This window comes from Octopus bimaculoides, chromosome 4, assembly GCF_001194135.2.
Source record: "Octopus bimaculoides isolate UCB-OBI-ISO-001 chromosome 4, ASM119413v2, whole genome shotgun sequence".
In the NCBI taxonomy this organism is placed as follows: domain Eukaryota; kingdom Metazoa; phylum Mollusca; class Cephalopoda; order Octopoda; family Octopodidae; genus Octopus; species Octopus bimaculoides.
The window spans coordinates 98,254,654-98,274,378 of record NC_068984.1 but is presented as its reverse complement, the minus strand read 5'-3'; the positions used below and the strand labels follow the sequence as shown (position 1 = coordinate 98,274,378).

The 19,725-nt window shown below is 36.5% G+C and overlaps 1 protein-coding gene across 1 annotated transcript in view; it reads right to left on the bottom strand.

Moving 5' to 3' along the window:
* Positions 1-19,725, bottom strand: part of LOC106878491 (BRCA1-associated RING domain protein 1) — an 86,342-nt gene that overhangs the window by 29,035 nt on the left and 37,582 nt on the right. The window contains exon 3 of the mRNA XM_052967305.1: positions 13,138-13,218. Coding sequence (XP_052823265.1) covers positions 13,138-13,218 — 81 coding nt within the window. The remainder of the gene's footprint in view (positions 1-13,137; positions 13,219-19,725) is intronic.

Here is a 19,725-nt window from a genome sequence, read left to right as displayed (position 1 = left end):
CTAGCTTCTAATATAAACTGGTAATATTATAAATTTGACATTTGAAGTAAACCTTGTTTAAAAGAAAATACTAGACTGTAAGGATAATTTTTTAAAACTCTACAATAAAATAACTGAGGTAAAAATGCTTTAATGACTTCTGTGATAGATAAAGTATTTGAGGTTTTGTGTGGGGATTGTGGTTGTAATGGATTAAGTTGTTAGACAATATTTAAGATTAATGTATAAGAAATTAATATATATATGATGCGGTAATCAAGAAATGACACTGTTAACTCTTTGAAGATAAAATTTTTAAATAAAATAAAGATGTTACTTAAGATTCGATAGGAAATATCTAAATCTCAATTCACAAAGATAAGTGTTGATCTGCTGCTCCTGCTTCATCATCATAACTGTTGTCATCCTTTTTACATTCATTTTCTCATGCTTGCATGGGTTGGTTGTGTCCTTTCCAGCATATCACACCATTTGTTGCATTCTCTTGTAATTTATCGTGGGATTCATCATACTGAAAATAGCTTTCACTATTTTTTAATGTCTTCTTAGGTTTTACTTCTTCCACAGTTTTCTTCTACTTAAATATCCTGGAACTTTTTTTTACCACCTGTTATCCTCCATACACAACACACATCTATACCACCAACAGTCTTTGTATTTTCACATTACAGCTGTTTCCTCCTAAACCTAGTTAATTTCACAGCTCATCTGTACCACATCATTCATGCACCCTAACATGATACATCCACTCGAGAATGCTTGTTCCATTTCTCTCCAACCTTCACACACTTTCTGCATTCAATGCTGAAGTCTTGCTGCAATGCTGCATTACACTTCATACAATCTTCTATATGTGTAGCACAGTAATGGTTGTTAGTAGACCTTCATTGTCTTCAAGGGGCTAAGCTCTCTCAGTTCAAGAAACTAATGGTAGATGACTTTTATTAACATTCTAGAATGATGGAGATGATACAAACCATAATGCCCAATTCTTGTTCCAAAGAATGTTAGCTTGCTGCTATTCCCTGTCCGTAAATGTTTTCCATACAACTGTCAATTTGCTACAGTTGAACTAGAATGTAATGGCATTGATCTCACTTGCCTAGGAGCATTTGCAAAAGCCATGGGTTCTGTCCTTCATTACAGACCAAACAACACCACTTCACCTTTGGCTCTTTCATGACCATATCCTGAGAACTTATCAAAGTGTTTAACTAAAACATACACAAACAAACACAGACATTTATGAGCCCTAACATGTGTTTAAGCATTTAGGCACCCAGCCAGCACCCCTGCTCCCACCCAAAACAACCTAAACATGCAATACCTCTTGACATATTCCAGCCCTACATGAATACCAATCCCTAACTCCTACACACATTTTCAGAAAACTCTTGTAGACTCAGAGGCTTTTGGGGTTAAGGGATATGACTCTTGATACAACCTTTGTTGAGTTTGTTTTGTCTTTTTTCACAGCACCCACAACAAAAGAGAACGGTTGCCATATTTCTTTTCCATACCAGTTGGCTCTGATGAACACATGGTATTATATAACTGTGTTGTCATCTAACATCTGGTTTAAGACTCAGTATGATACCAATTGGTAAGATCAGGTGAGTGCATATGTTTTCTGACTTATGAATTCTTAAACACCTCTCTCTCTCTCTGTATGTGCAAATAACTTTTACCTTCTTTTACTTGTTTCAGTCAAAAGACTACAACCATGCTGGAGCACCACCTTGAAAAATTTTTTAGTTAAATATATCAACCCCAGTGCTTAATTTTTTTCTATCTAAGCAGGTATCTATTCTATCCATATCTTTTTTTTTTTCATATAGGCATGGTACTTATTATTTCCATATCTTTTATTGTACCACTAAGTTATGGGAATATAAACACACCAGGACCAATAGTCAAGCAGTGGTGGGGGGACAAACACAGACACAAAGAGACACACACACATATATACTACGGTCTTCTTTCACTTTCTGTCAACCAAATCCACTCACAAAGTGTTGGTCAGCCCAAGGCTATAGTAGAAGACTGGTTTCTCTCCAACAGCTTGAGGGACTGAACCCAGAACCATGTGGCTGAGAAGTAAGCTTCTTACCAAACAGTCATGCTTGTTGACAATCTACTTTATTAATACCTATAGCATACTCAGAGTATTTTACTCACAGCACATGCTTGATGCATGTGTGCACATTCACACTTGCACATTGATCACACAATGTGATCAAAGGTATCTGGACACTCCGCAAAACATGTATTTATCACAGAGGGAGCCACAGTACTACTATTTACCACACGGAACACATGGTGAGCATTCTCAGTAGTCAACAGACAGCACTAGGCAGCAGAATGGGATGCTCTGCAGAATTAATGGACTTTCGACATGGTCAGGTGCAACTTGTCTATTAAGCCTGTGCACAAGATTTCCACCTTCTTCAACATCCCTAGGTCCACTGTTTCCAATGTAATAGTGAAGTGGAAACATGTAGGGACACGTACAACCCAAAAGCGTTTGGACTAACCTCCCATGTTAAACCTTAGAGACCATCAAATGTTGAGGATGGTCATACAGCATAATCATCTATCACCCTTCACCACCATCACACAGGAATTCCTAACTGCAGCAGGAGCTACTTCAAGCACCATGACTATTTAGCATGAGGTGTAGAAACTTGGTTTCCATGGAAGAGCAGCTACCCATAAGCCATATATCACATACAAATGTCCAACACCACCTTGCATTGTGTAAAGAGCATTGGAACTGGACTATAGAACAGTGGAAAACCATTGTGTAAAGTGATGAATCATGTACACAATGTGGCAAACTGACAGTAGGGTGTTGGTGTGGCAAATGCCTGGTGAATGATATGCACCAGCCTATATAGTGTGGAATTCAGTAATGGTGGAGTCATGACACAGTCTTCTTTCTTCTGGAGGGGCTTAGCCCCCTAGTTGCTTTGTGTGACACTGTCATGGCACAAGCTTACAATGACATTTTAACCACTTTCATGCTGACTACCATCAAAGACCAGTTCAGAGATCACCATTGTGTCTTTCAAAACATGACCAAGCACCTGTCCATACTGCAGGGGTTGTAGGGGAGTGGTTTGACAACAACAACGTCCCACTAATGGACTAGCCTGTGCAGAGTCCCGATTTAAATCCCATCAAACATCTCTGGGATGTTTTTGAAACCTGACTTCATACTAGACCACACCAACCCACATCAAAGCCCTTGCTCATTTCAGCACTCTGTGAAGAATGGGCTGTCATTCCCCAGGAAACCTTCCGTCACGTGATCAAAAGTATGCCTGCAAGAGTGGAGGCTGTCATCAAAGCTAAGGGTGGGCCAACACAGTATTGACTGCCAGTGTTCCTGATGGAGAGTGGCCCAAACTTGTACCTCATTATCAGATGGGTGTTAGGATACTTTTGATCACATAGTGTATACTTATACCAACAAACAGATTGACAACTGAACACTATCATGTAGAATAAATTCCATATAAACTTTATAAATATATGTCACCAATATCATATCCAACTGAGCATTCATTTAACTAAGCTGATTATATGAAACTTAACAACAAAAGATGCCAACAAATACAGGTTTATCCACTGTTATTGAATCATACCTTACTAATATTTGAAATAATATAAATAGGATGGTATTTACAGAGACATAATAGGAAATACAAGCAAACAAAGAATCTTCTATGACGCAGTTTGACTTGCTCTTAATAGGAGCCAAATCTCATTCAGGTCATCATCTCAGAATCAAGGACACATTATTGGATAATGTGGAACTAGTTATACCAGTCTGAATAAAAGATGGGGTGACCACAACTAAAATACCTTTGATCATGGGTCTGTTTGTTCTTTCTATCTCCACACAAATTAGCATATCATTTAGATATAGATATATACAAGAGTGAAATACAGGGATAGTTATGTATTCATAAGAAGGATACTTCTACACTATTTTGAAATCAGCTATTCAAGTTGCTGTATTGATTAGGTTAATATATTGAGTAAAGTTCATTGTATCACCTTGGAGACATTGTGATGTATATTATGTCCTGCAAGTCATTAAATTTTTTACTTATGCTCATCATATTCATTGTCGTCATTGTTTTAATGTCCACTTTTCTATGCATGTGCAGCCAGACGGAATTTTTTGAGGTAGATTTCTATGGCCAGATATCCAACTTGATATCAATCTTCACTTGTTTACAACTAAGGCAACATTCCTCCCATGTCAGGATATGTTTTCATGGAAGACTGGAAATGTAGGACACAGCTTTCATCACAATGCATTTTGATTAGAATTATCCTGTGATGTCATGACCAGGCGCCACAAACTCTCACACACACACTTGTGTGTGTGTGTGTGTGTATGTATATATATATATATATATATATATATATATATACACATGCATACAGTATTATATATCCATTATAGCTGGTCTTACCAATCAGTTTCTCACTAGAGGTTCAATGAAGTGTTAGATAACAGTCTACACACACACACACACACAACAGGTATTTTTCAGTTTCCATCACACAATTATCAACTTACAAGGCTTTAGTCAACCTGCGGTTAAAATAGAAGACACTTGCCCAGGGTACAGCAGCATTAGCATCAAGTAACTGAGCCAAATAAGCAATATTAAGGTCTCTTTTTAGTAATAAGGGTTTCTTTTAGTGATAAAGACTAGTTTGATGAAATGAAGCCAGTCTGACAGTGATCCAACATTAACCAGCTGGTTAATGTATCCTAACTGCTGCGTAACTTTTAACAGCAAATTAATTGCTAAACCTTATAATTTTGCTTTTCAGGTTTAGAATATTACGGAAGTAATTATTGGTTTAGGTAGGGAGTCACTTGTAGAATTTAGCAACAACTTAGATTACGGAGTGGATGATAGTCAAGTGCCATTTCCTGAAGACACACTGGTTGTGATGGTAACATAGTGGTGGTGGTTATGATGTGGTAGTAGTGGTGGTCATTGTGATAATGTAGTAGAGGTAGCTATCTGGTAGTGGTGGTAGTGTGATAGTGGGGACAACAATGTGATATGGTAGTGGTGGGTTTGTAATGTGGTATGAAGATATGTGATAGTGGTACTATGATGATGTAATAGTGATGGTGTGGTATAGTAGAGGTGATATATTGTTATTCAATAATAAATTTAATAGAACTTTGTGATTGAAAAAGTTATGATCAAGAAATTTTGAAGAATCAGTTAATTAGACAACAACTGTTGATGTTATGCATGTTGGGAACATAGACACAAGAATTACATAGAAGCCTTCTCTCTCTCTCTCTCTCTCTCTCTCTCTATTTCTCTGTGAAAGAGTCACAAATAGCAATAAAATGATGAGTTAAGAACCACAAATGACAATGTGCTGTGTGTGTTAAGGGGTTACAAATGACATTGAAATTTATATTTGTCAATGTCTCACAAGTGACAGTAAACTGGACATAAGTTTAAGGCCCATAAGTAGCTGTAAATGAATCAATGAGTACTGTTCAATTCTACGAGACTGAGGCAAAGAATAGAAAACACATTGTTGTAAATTAGAGAACAAGATTTCTCCTATTTAAATAGCTGTTAAAACATTCTAATGTTGTAATGGATTATCATTGAGGAACTAAGGACAAATAATATATTTTAAGCTAAGACCTCATCAACTTTTTCAAGTATGATATGGATAGGAAGGGAAGGAAAATGCTGCCTTTCACTAAATTTATTGGAAGGTCGATGACTGTGGCAAGTATGGTCCAAGTGAATAAATCTAATTGTACTTGTAAGCCAGAGAGCATAATCATTTGCTCTGGTAGTGAGAGTAGTCCTGGATCTGTAATGTTCTTTGATTGAGCTTAGACGGCTGACCTCCTACTGAAGTGTATTCATGTATTGTTTATTCTGTTTATTGTTTGTTTAGTAAGCTACAAAATTCCTACAGTTTCTCAATTTCCTGTAATTCAGACCATCTCATGGTCCTAGCAGACAAAGTGCAAAAAGTGGTACCCCAAAGAATGGCGCAGGAGATGTACTGGAACAGCCACTCTGACTCCCAGGGCTCACACTTGCAGATAGCCATCTCTGCTCTGACAACAATGAGCAAGGATATGGTCCGGGGGCCAAGAACGCTAGAGGTCTCCACTGCCACAAGCTGTTGGAGAGCAACCAATACTTTGACAGTTTGCTTTTCTCAGCCTGACGAGCAGTGGAGCCTGGCCTGAGAGCTGTACACATCAAGTTGCTGCTGTTTATTCTGTTGATTACCATGCCTGTTTCTACAAATATGATTCTTAAAAACTTATCTAATTTGTCCTTGTAATATCTCAACTATCACCCTTCTGAAAAATAAAGAGATGCAGTGAATTGGCAAAAATCAGCCGAATATCAGACAAAATGCCTTTCAGTGTTTAATTACATTTGTTTACATTCTCAGTTCAGACTTTCCTTTTAATATTTCTAAGACTAGTAAAATAACGTACCAATCAAGTATTAAAATTTTGTTTAATTAACCACATCCTCCTCATAAATGTTGCTCTGGACCACTGGCACAATCATTAATGTGTTGGAATGTTTTGCAGTATTAGTTCCAGCTCTTCAGTTTCAGAGTTCAAATACTGCCAAACTCAACCATGTCATTCATCTTTTTGGGGTAGATAAAATAAAGCACCACTCAAGTACTGGAGTCAATGGTATCAACTAAACCCCTTCTCAAATTTCAGGCCTTGTGCTGAAATTTGAAACAATTATTATCATAAACACTGTCATGAAGTCTACTGGATGTTCTAACATTCATACCATACCCAAGAATATTAATGAGATTAAACAATTATAAAGTTAAAGTTAATTTCCTCCAAGTGGAACAGGAAAGAATTCTAAGTGGATTCCCTAATGATTTCCTTCAGTGCTTAAATGAAGACAGTTTACCAAACTTTCACTGGAATACTTACAGGAACTTGCTAAGTCAAACATATAATATCACACAAAATGTTTAGCAATGAAGATGGAAGCATGCATGACTACAGCATTAATGGTGGCTCTGTTAGAAGTTAAGATAGGAAATCATTTTAGCTTCAAAGAACTGCATATTTATTGACGACGTAAGATGGTGGAAGAAAGAAGACATTTCTAAGTTAACATAATTAAGATAATGAGTATTACATTAATTATGTCTCTAATTATGTGGTGAGGAATAAGCAACATCATCTTAGTGACTAATATTACTCAGACAAATACGGGAGACATGGATATGTTTCAGTCTTATTATACCTCCACAGTGAAGCAAAGCCTTCACAGCTCTTGCCAAAGAAGTAATAAGATTCACAAAGTAGTTGTACAATATTGTACACAAGTAAGCATAAAAAATTAACATACTTAAAACAAATATACCACTCTGTTTAATTACTCAGTGGTGTCATCCATATGTACAGGAAAAAAATTAAAAAATAGCTAAGCTAGTGTTAACGTTTTTAATGCATCAAGCATCAAAAATCTAAATCAAAATATACAAGCTATAGATACAATTAGAGAACAAGCAATAGACAATCTGACTGCAATCAATAATAAACAGCTAAATGACAAAGTATTGCTAACAAAGTTAACAGGTGTAATAGACAAGACCAGTTAGCCAACTTCTATGCAGTTGTTTGACTGGTTCAATGTAGCAGCCATTTCTGCAGCAACAGACTACTGTTTTTAATATGGCAATCCCATGTTTTATTCCTCATAAGTTAGAATTGGGGCTGACAATAAATGGACCACCGAGGTAATCAGATCTTTTCTAAAAAAAAAAAAAAATTTATAAAATTTAATGTTTCATTTATAAAAATTTAGAAACTTTGACAGAATTGAATTAAATTATTTGTTATGGTGGAACTTGAAGTAGATAAAGCTATAAATAATAGCCTGTGAAATATTGGGCTGAAAATTCCCTTGGATGGGAAAAAAAAAAGATAAAAGCAGCCTTTGACTTTCATCAAATTAGGGTTGAGAGGCAAGATAACAGCACAGACAATAAGGGAGCCTCTATATGCTACTCAGTCTAATAGAAATAACAGTCAAATCTCACACAAAATACACCCTTTTATTTTAAAAAGACACTTTGGATGATGTGGTCATGGATACACTAAGTGCATTTGAGGCTGAATTTAGAACTGAACAAGGGAAAAAATTACAGGTTTATCAATAACAGGCAAGCATTCTTTCCAGGGCAAATGTTTGTGTCTCATTTATTAATACCATAAGACAAATGAAACACTGGCTCTTAAAAGATCTATGGAGCTTAGAGGATTTTTTTTCTTTTTAGTTTAACTTTTCAAAATTAATTTTGATTTAAATTTTTCTAGAGTATAATAGCTGTGGTATTGGTATAGTCTCTGCAAATATATAGACAACATAATTAAAGATTTTTAGGATGGTGTAATTATCAATAGAGAAGTTGTAGGAATGATCACACCATGTATCCCAAAACGGGAAAGAATCTCATTATAGTTACTTGACTTGCTAGAAATGGCAGATCAACTAAATCTCCTTTAAATCACATCTTACTGATTCGAAAAGAACACACTGGACAATGTAGTCAAAAATCTACAGTCTGCCCAAAAAGAAAAAAGACAGGTTGCAGCTATGACTTCACTTAATGTACTAAAAATAGCAGCCACATATCCCTCGGAAGAATAGGATACACTATGCCTTAAAAAAAGATGATGGTTCTAACACCTTTGAATTACAGATTTATTCACAATCAGAGTGAATAAAAGACAGCTTATGACCTTTGGTCACACAATTGGTCAACCAGGGCTAACCTGTTGCTAAATAATAGCAACAAACTAATGAAGGAGTCTCTACATGGTCATTAAGCCTGCAAGAAATAGCAAACAAATCTCCTTCAAATCATATCTTACTATCTAAATAAGGAAAGAACAACCTAGATAATTTAATCCTTATTACCCTACAACTAAAAATAAAAAAAAAAGATTATTACATCTGGTATGCCTTTTATCAAATGCTTTTATAATCGGTAAAAGGACAAGTTTAAATTTCTCAGTTTGGTCTCTTAATTACATCTATAAGGTACCCAACAATAATTCCCACTCTTCAGTGTAATGTATATTTTCTAAGCCACTTGTCAGAAAATAGCGAATCTACTTTTGATACTTTTTCCCCTTTAGCATTTTCCTATGAACAAAGCTTAGATTGAAAATCTTATGTATTTCAGGTATATTAACACATCTACCATCATATTAAAAAGGAGCATTTTGAAGAGTGGAAACTCTCATGGTATCTACTGCAGTAAAGTTTGTTCTAACAGAACATCCATGTTTAAGTGGGGATAAATATTGCCTCTTGGCATTAATACCACTTCTGCTGATAATATATATTTTATAAGCTTAAGGAAACAGGAGAGGTCGAGCTTCTATTTGATTGCTTCATCTACTAGAAGTAAAGGCCAATATTCTTTAAATCACAACCTACTGTCTTAGTAAAATAAAGGACAGATAGATAATTAAAGTCCTCGGGGAAAAGGATGGGATAAGGACAGCAGGAATATTTTTGCTGATAGGCCAGCATAGTTAGACCGACCTAAAGAACAGCGTCTTCAAATTGGTATTTGCCACCTGTAGGCAAACTACTGAAAAATTTTGCCAACCACTGCAAAGTAAGGTGACAGGACATTTGGAAGGTGAGGGTGATGTATGTGATCTGGAGAGAGAGAGAGAGAGAGAGAGAGAGTTAAAATCTTTTTATTATTGAGCACATATGGGACAAATATGGACCTTAATAGAATGTCTGAATAAAAGACATGATGGTCACAGAAAGTTTTTGAATATAGGTATGCTTAATCATGTCTAACTTAGTCCAAATAACAATTTATTCCTCCACAAGCTATCCAATATACGGTGTAAGTGATGAAGTATAAACTTATAACACTTCATCCCCTCTGCTTTCCATCCTACCAGGGTTCATAAAATAAAGTACCAGTCGAGTAATTATAGTAAATTAAATCACTTCTATCCTTCGCCCCTAAGATATGTGACCTTGTGGCAGTGTTAGAAATTGGTGGATGGCAGAATCGGAAGAGTGGCAAACAAAATACTTTGCCATATTTAGTTACATACATTTGTGTTGCACTTCCAATCTTATCAAGGTTGAATTTGCCATTCTTCTTGCTACAGTTCATAAATTAAGTACCATTCAAATACTAGGATTTCATTTAATTGATTATATTCAACTCTTCAATGAGTATATGCCACCTTCTGCCTTGGACAGAAATAATCATCATCATCATTATAAATATTGTTTGTTGTGAACACCTTTCAAATATAATTTTGAAGGACTGAAAGCAGTTTTCTCTGTTCTTAACCTCCACACTTTGCAGAAGTCCAATAATAAGTATTCTGATACTTGTTTATTATTAAATGCTGAGAAAGGTCTACTTATGTAACGTTAAGTAGTACTCTCCAACATTATATATGAACTCAATAAAATTGTGTTTCTCAAGGGAAAGGGCTACTCTTCAAATCATTTTCACCCAATCATTAAAGTTTATTTTTGTTTACAGCTTAGTCTAAGTAGGACAAAACATGACTTTATAACAAAGTTACCAAGAATGGTGGAAGGGAGGATTAGCCTGAATCTGGAAATCTTATTGCAAAGAGGTAGATTCCACAAATAACACTTAAGGATTCAGGTGATAGAGTTATGTTGGCTAACATTTAAACTGTCTCACCCAATGTGTACAGTCCATATGACAGGCTTCCATCTTATTTCTGTGGACTCAGATCAATCACAGTAGTTTGACTGATCTAAGGTCAAGGTAAAAGACACCCAAAGTACCACACAGCTGGTCTGAATATAGAACCATATAATTTTGAAGAGAACTTCATAACTATGTAATCATACACAACATGTATAACTTAATTATTTATATATTATTTGGAGCAGTGGTGGTGGTGGAGGATATTTAGTCTTAAAGATTTTATGGCATTTTTATAGTATATTTTATTACATTTTAAAATGATGCTATAAAATTTATTATGAGTAATAGTAATAGCCTGCTCTTTCCTTCCAAAATAAGTGGCTGTGTGAGGGCATGGGTGACCAATTTAGTAGAGTGCTAGATAAAATAACTATTTTTTAAGTTATATTACTTTATATTCAGAGTTCAAATCTCGTATTCATTAACTTTGCTTTTCATTATTTCTAGGGTATATTAAATATGTACCTGTCAATTACAATGTTTGATTAAATCAACAATATTCTTTTAATCTTTCAACCTTTCTAAAGTAGATTAAATTTGTCAATAGCAATAAGGGATAAATAAACTGAACTCTCTTCCTCTCAATCTTTCTAGAATAGATTAAATAAGTACCTGTCAAATATTGCTGTTAATTAAATCAAATATGCACCTTTGCCAAATATTTGTAGCCTTGTGACTATAAAGAAGTCATTATTAGTATTATTAATGGTGTTAGAGGGGCAGAACTAGTAAAATGTTGAATAAAATGTAGTATTTAGTTTAAGTTCTATCTTCAAATCTCACAAAGCTCACCTTTGACCATTATCCTTTCAGTATTAATGAAGTACAATCAAGTACTGAGGAAGTTTTAAATATATCTGCTCTATTTAATAGTGTATAACCTTGCAATTATGTTAGAAATCCTTATTTTTATAGATATAAAACTGGTTTCCCATGTCTGTTTACTCATACTCAATTTTATGTACCACCCCACCAATGATTTTGTAATTGGTCTCTACAACCATTGCTCTTGTAGCAAATGATTAATGCTATTGTTAGATGATAGGTGACAGAACTGGTAGAACAATAAGTTAAATGTATTGGGTACTTAATGAGATCTATTTCTGAGGGTGATGTGTTTGATCATCTTTCTATGCTCAATAAAGTAAGTACCTGTATACATTCATAACTTACATACATATCCTCTCTTAATATTTAAAGATGATTTCTCTACTGTGTGGCCAGATGTTCTGATGTGGGATTCTAGGTTGTCTTCCTCTGACAACCACTCCCATTGCCATGCACACTTTGACCTGGAAATGATTAGTGACACTAGCAAGGTCCTCAGGTGTGATCAACATCTAGGAATCCAGTGATGTTTCCATTTTGTTTTGCTGGGATTGGGAGGTGAATCCCATTACTACCTCTGCTCCCCAACCATTGTTATCACTCTGATCTATCTCTGTGGGGTGCTATGCTGGTGGCTCAGATTCATTATAAACTTCTAGAACATGTAAATGGTTATAGCCATTGATCTAACCTCTTTTCATTGTTGCAGATAGCAATAATAGTCCCATGTTGTCTTCCTCTTGCTATGTAGGTGACTGTAAACTAGGTTCCTTATAGACACTTTCCTATTTGAGTTGGGGTTGAGCATTGTAGTTTCCATACACTAGCACATAATGCTTCTTATCTTTTATGTCATCCTTATATTTCTTGGTTATTTCCTGCTTGCCATCCAGTAAATGAATTGTATTCACTGTACTTAACAGAAGCAAACAATATTTTCTTTGTAGTCTAATAATGATTGGTTAATGTCATTATTATTGTAGACACTGTTGTTGGAACAAGTATTACAGCTACTTTCCTACAAGTTTGAGATAGACTCTACAGGCACAGGTGTGCTGTCAGATGGACTTGTCTGTATATGGTGACACTACAATTGCTTCAACTGTGACTTTAATACTTTTTATTGCTATGGTTGCAACACCTGCATTAGTTGTAGGAGAGACTCTGACAACATTTTCAATGCTGGCTCTCTCTCTCTCTCTCTCTCATCTTTCTCTTAAACTCTAATCTCTTCCTTTCTGTTTCTTTCACATCAAACATTATGATTCCTTGGCTGGAATCCATTTTTTTTTTTAGATATGAATTTTTTAACAATTACAAAGAAAACTTTGAGTCAACACTGCTTTACAGTTCACAAAAAAGCAAACTGTACCTAAATATAAAATTATTAACCAAAACAAAAAATAAATTTTCATATAGGTAAAAAAAAAATACAATTTAAAAAATAATGTGTGCTGTTAAAATGTAACATGGTTTATGAAAGATGATAACAATAATAATAATATATACCAAAGGTGTCCATCCAGCATGGTCTTTTGTATTTACATTAGCTCCTTCAGTCAGCAGGACCTGTACTTTTGCCAGATTATTCTGAAATAAGCAAGTAAAATCATAAAGATGTAAGATAAAGAAACAGTATTTAAATTTAAAGCAAAATAATTACAATCTTTATGATAATTCACATTATTAAGATGGTGAGCTGGCAGAATTGTTAGTATGCCAGACAAAATGCTTTACAGCATTTCATCCAGCTTTAAATTCTGAGTTCAAATTCTGCCAAAGTTGACTTTGCCCTTCATTTTTTGGGGTTGGTAAAATAAGTACCAGTGAAGCACATGAGTTGATGTAATCAACTAGCCCACAAGATTTCAGACCTTAGCCTATAATAGAAAGGAGTAGCTTCATTATTATTATTATTATTATGTAGTAGTAGTTGTAGTAGCTTGGTTCTATATAAACTTAAAACCATCTGAAAAATTTCATATTTACTGTGGAATTTTCATGGGTACTGTTAGTACTTATTATAACTGCTCAGAGTCTGGTTTGGTCCTGACCTCCAGGTTGATAAGAACTGGAATGAGGTGGCGAACAGGGTGGCCAGTATTACCCAGAAATGGGCTGAGAGGAGGCTGTCCCTGAAAGATCGGGTAGAGGTGGCGAATGCCTATATCGCCTCCGTTATCATTTACCACCTGACCGTCGTGCCTTGTACCAGTTACTGCTTGAGCAGGTTGGAACATCTCTTGTTTAAGTTCTTGTGGAAGGGATGCGTTCTAACGGTCAGGTGAGCAATCTGTTGCCAGCATCCTCTGAGTGGCAGATTAGTTATGCAGTGGCTCCTAATGTGCAGACACATTCTTAGGTTACACCATCTGCAATGATTTCTGGATGGGGAGACTCTGGGCACCAATGAAAACAAACTGGCTAGTCTGTTCCAGAGGACTTTCCAGTCAGGAAGAACTATCATGGATAATTTCCAGATGTCCTTGGCCTGGCAAGTGCTACCGGTGGGAGGGGGGGGTACAAGTTTGAGATAAACTCTACAGGCACAGGTGTGCTGTCAGATAGACTTGTGTGAGGTGCATGGAGAGTGACAAAACTGTTCTGCACACACACATTCATTGTCCAGGCATTGCTGACTTGTGGGTTTATATTGACTAGCTGCTGTCACGTGTGGGACGGATCAGTCTGTCAGCCGAGTCTGTAGTGATGATGCCCCGTCGCCCTCCTTCAGTTGGACAGGTAAGGCAGTATTCCTTTGCCTAGTGGCTGTGGCAAAAGAGGTTGTTTGGTGGACAAGGCTGAAAGGCATGAAGACAAATACATTCCTCTTTGGTAGTGCTCTCATTGACTTCAAGTTTCACTTGGAAGGGAAACTGAGAGTGGTGAGGGAAGTGTTGTCCTCAAGAGTGTTTTTTGAAAGGTGGGTGGAAGTTGCGAAAATGGCAAGAGTAGATGGTACTTCTTTCAGTGTAGACCTGTAAGTCAGAGAGAAGGAATTGGAGAGGGTATTTGCTCTTGGTATTCAGGGAAAGCTTGGACATTAGGGTTCCTCCATTATCCCTAGAGATCCTTCTGCGTCAAGAGGGTTACATCTCTATCATCCTCTCCCACTTTTTTTTTTAAACCTTTGTATACTATGTATATGTCTCTTCTTTTTCAGTGTATACCATGTATACTTACCTTTTTTTTTTTATCATTTCATTATACGTAAACCTCCACACTTTATGTTAGTCTTTGTATTGTCCCCCTCATCCTTCACCCTTGTGGCAAATAAATGAAATCCTCATTATTATTATTATTATAGGATGCATGTCTTATTGGTTAGGGTGTTGCAGTCATGATCACAAGATCATGGTTTCAATTCCTAGAACAGCTTCCACATTGTGTTCTTGGGCAAAACACCTCATCTCATGTTGCTTGCAATCACTTCAACACCTGACATGTAGTACACTGTGCACCTGTTCAGACTACATTGATTTGATGGAGAAAGCGAGCTAATGTGCAGCACATACATTTGATCACTATAAACAAATCATTTGAGCAGGTTGTTTGGCAAAATGCTGAACACTCTTATGTAATTTTCAACAGGAGAATTCATTGTTGTTGTTATTATTACTGTTATTCAGGTGATGGGTTGGCAGAATCATAAGAGCATTAGACAAATGCTTTGCAATAATTGCTCTGGCTCCTTGTGTTCTGACTTCAATTCCCATTGAGGTTAACTTTGTCCATCTTTTCAAGGTTGATAAAATAAAGTATCAGTGAAACATTGGGGTGAGTGCAATCAGATTTACTGACCTTGGCTTTAGTTAGACAATTATTATTAAGTTGGTGAATAAGTAAAATCATTAGTGTAAAAAAAAATGCTTAGTGGTATTTGTTCAGACTCTATACAGTCTGAATTAAAATTCTGGTAAGATCAATTCTGCCCCACATCTCTCCATCTCAGAGTCAATTTCATCCGCTAACTTCCTCCCTGAAATTTCTGACTTTGGGCTTATCTTTGAAAACATTAAGGGCAGTAAATCATAAAAATCATTAGTGGTTGTAAAAAATGTATTACATTATTTCTTCTGGCCCTTTATCTTCTGAGTTCAAATTCTGTTGAGATTAACATTGCGTTAATAGAATAAAATATCAGTCAAATACTAGGGTCAATGACATTAATCCGAACCTCTCAAAAAAATTGCTGTGAACTGACAAAATTATTAGAGCATCAAATAAACTGCCATACAGCATTTCTTGCAACTCTTTACATTTTAAGTTCAAGGTCAACTTTGCTTTTCCTCCTTCTGGGGTCGATAAAGTATCAGTCAAATACAAGGGTTGATGTAATCAAATAACCTCTCCCGCTAGAAAAATTACATGCCAAAATTTGGAACAATTATTATTATACCAAAAATTTCCATCGTCATATTGATGCCTTGAGATTTCGTCTCAAGGAACCTGCAAATGATTCTTAGACGAAGGATAAGAGTTGTTTTACAATTCAGTTATCAATTACACAGTTCTAATGTCTTACATTCACTTGAGTTTGTACTCTTGTATTAACAAAGACCATTTTCACTCACATGTCACAGAGTAGTCTTTGTCACTTCACCAGTTAGATTGGCACTGTTTACTGTATTCCAGTTTCAACAGCAATATCATTCACCCACAAAGACATGGTTTTTTAAAATTAGTTTAGTAAAAGCAAGGGACAGTTTCCACCAGAGCCCTGAGATGGGAAAATCAGTGCTGTGAATATTTCTACAAGAAAAAGATATGCACGAGGAAAAATATTTTAGAGGGTTGAGCATCTAAGAAAAGATCAACTGAGCATAGTTGTAGAGACATAATATGTGTGACAAGAGGAGAAATAAATGAGCGAGGAAGACTTGAGTGGAGGTAGCATAAGATCAGGCATAGGCCATTAGAGAGGCAGTAGAAAAAGAACAAAGAAATGATACAACACATCATGTGTCACAGAATGTAATGTCCAGATACTTTCCAATATTTTCTATTTCATTTCCTTCCAATGCCTTGTAACCTTGGAAAAGCCATTAATGTCACAAGATCCCGCCTGAAAGGAAAAGTGAAGGGTAAAGCAGTGGCAGATGTGCTTGATAGTCAAATGATAGGCTACATGTCTTGGAGTATTTAGACTTATTCATCTAAATTCTGTACTTAGATCTTACTAATTCTTTACTTTAGTCATCAAAGTAAAGGCCATGCTGGTGCACAAGAGAAACAACAAAGAAATGGAGAAAAAGGTAGAGAGAAGAGAGAAAGAAGAAAGAAAAAAGAATATTTAGATGAAAGGAAACCAGTTGTGTGGATTCCATGTTATGTGGAGGTGTTATTCAATGAACAACAACTTAATATCTAGATCTCAAGTAGTGGGGTACATATAGAAGTGAAGAGAGGAATGAAGTGGGTTGGAAGAAATGAGTGAGGAAGAAGTGAGCAAGATGTACTTCTAATAGATAAGGAAATAAACTGAATGATGGGGTGGTGGTGCTGATGGTGGTGGGTTGGTGGTACTGGTGTTGTTGTCACTGTTGTTGGTGGTAATGTTGTTATTGGTAGTGGTAGTGTCATTACTGTTATTGGTGGTGGTTATAGTGGAAAAAGTATTGATGGTATCATAGATGTTGTTGTAGGTGGCAGTGCTGTTGTTGGATCCTAGATTAATTATGATCAAACAAAATCAAAGGTTTTCTAGCTGTGATCACCCCATCATTTTGCATAGATAGGACTAGATTGGCCAACGTGTCTGACCTTTTTAAGATGGTAGGCTGTGATGTGAGGAAATTTGGCTATTATTTCTAGTCAGTTTAGCAACATTTGAGAAGCTTCCTTGTTTGTGGTGGTAGTGATAAGAGTAGTTATATTTTCAGGTCAGTCGAATAAGACAACTTATGACAGAATTCCCAGCTATGACCATCGCATCTTATTATAAGACCTTATATATTTAAGACTATATTATCCAACTGTTTTTTAAATTTTTTATTGAAGTAGTACAATGTGCTTTACAGGGAGATTTGGCTGCTATTTTCAGCATGTTGCATAACTACAGAGAGATTCTATTAGTTTGTTCTTGTTGTTAATGATGATGGCAATTGTAGTGGTGATAGCAGTGGTGATGCTACTGCTGTTCTTACTGGTAATGGTGATGATGGTGAGGGTGCTGTTATTACTGCTACTGTTATTGTTGGTAGTGGTGGTGGTGGGGATAAGGAATGGTACGCTTAGTGCAGAGTGACAGGAAATATTTTCAAAGTTATGAATGGTACATTAAAGCAAAAGAGATTAATGCAGCTATACTCCAAGACAGGATGGAAGCCAAAAAACAGCAATCATTGCACTGGCACTCAACCAACAGCAGCTCTACACTACAAGAGTCTATAGCTATTTTGGATGGGATGTACAAAAATATCCTTACCAACCAAGGAAACACCCACCAACTACTAGCAGGGGTGAAGGGGAGGAGGAGAAATTTCATTAGTAAATACTACTACAGCTGCTGCTGCTGCTACTACTACTACAAAAACATTAAAGCAAGGAAACTAAACCTGTTACTTTCTGCCTAGGATTAGCTATGAAGATAATATACCCCTAACTGTTTAAACATCTTTCTCTTATATTTACTGTTATTGCTTGCTCTGCACAGAGTGTGTGTGTTTCCGTGTGTGTATACAGACACGTGCACACACACACACACACACACACACACACACACACACACACACACATCGGGCTGAGTAGAAAATAAGCAACATTTTGAAAAAATGAAATTCATCACAATATATTTCAACAATGCGGAAATTTTATTCATCAGAGTAGTACCATTACAATCAGCACATTTTGCCAACGAGTTACAAGTTTATTTATTCTGGTACCATAAAAATCTGCAGTTCTGGAGCTGATGAATGCTTTGAATGCACTTTCAGCATCGGCTTGATTTTTGAACTCTTTATCTCGCAGGAAACCATCAAGGTGCTTGAAAAAGTGGTAGTCGGTAGGAGAAAGGTCTGGTGAAGAACATCATAGCCAAGTTTCCTCAACTCCTGGAGTGTCATTAGTGAAACATGCAGGTTGAGCATTGTCATGAAGAATGATTGGACCTCTTCTGTTGACAAGTCAGGGACAGAGGAGTGGTAATTTTTCATTCATTTTAGCAATTTCATGGCAATATGTTTCTACAGAATGGTTTTTCTAGGTTTTGAGAAGTTATAGTGGACAAGTCCAGCAGCACACCACCAAGAAGTCACCATAAGCATCTTTTTGAAGAGCTTGGGTTTAGGGAAGGTTTTCAGTACTACATTTTGGTTTAACCACTGCGAAGAAAGTTTTTTATTATTGTACAGAATCCACTTTTCATTGCAAGCTACAATATGGCTGAGAAATGGATCAGTCTGGTTATGGAGAAGCGACAAGCAAATTTCATATCAGCGCATTTTCTGATTTTCCTTCAAATTGTGTGGTACCCATTTGTCAAGTGCTTTTGACTTTCCAATCGCATGCAAAAGGTTGCAGGCAGTTTTCTGATTAACTTGAAGTTCTTTTGCCAGTTCTTGAGTGGCATATAGATTAAGGCATATGTGAAAATGCAAAGCATTTAGAAGACTATGGAAATAGAAGATAAGCCTATTGAAAGTAAGCTTTATAAACTAGAAATCATCATCATCGTTTAACGTCCACCTTCCATGCTAGCATGGGTTGGACGATTTGACTGAGGACTGGTGAAACCGGATGGCAACACCAGGCTCCAATCTGATTTGGCAGAGTTTCTACAGCTGGATGCCCTTCCTAACGCCAACCACTCAGAGAGTGTAGTGGGTGCTTTTACGTGTCACCCGCACGAAAACGGCCACGCTCGAAATGGTGTCTTTTATGTGCCACCCGCACAAGAGCCAGTCCAGGGGCACCGGCAACGATCTCGCTCGAAAAACCTCATGTGTCACTCGCACAAGAGCCAGTCCATGGGCACTGGCAATGATCTCGCACGAAAGATATCATGTGTCGCCTGCACATGAGCCAGTCCAGGGGCACTGGCAACAATCCCGCTCGAAAGATTTCATGTGTCGCCCGCACATGAGCCAGTCCGGGGAT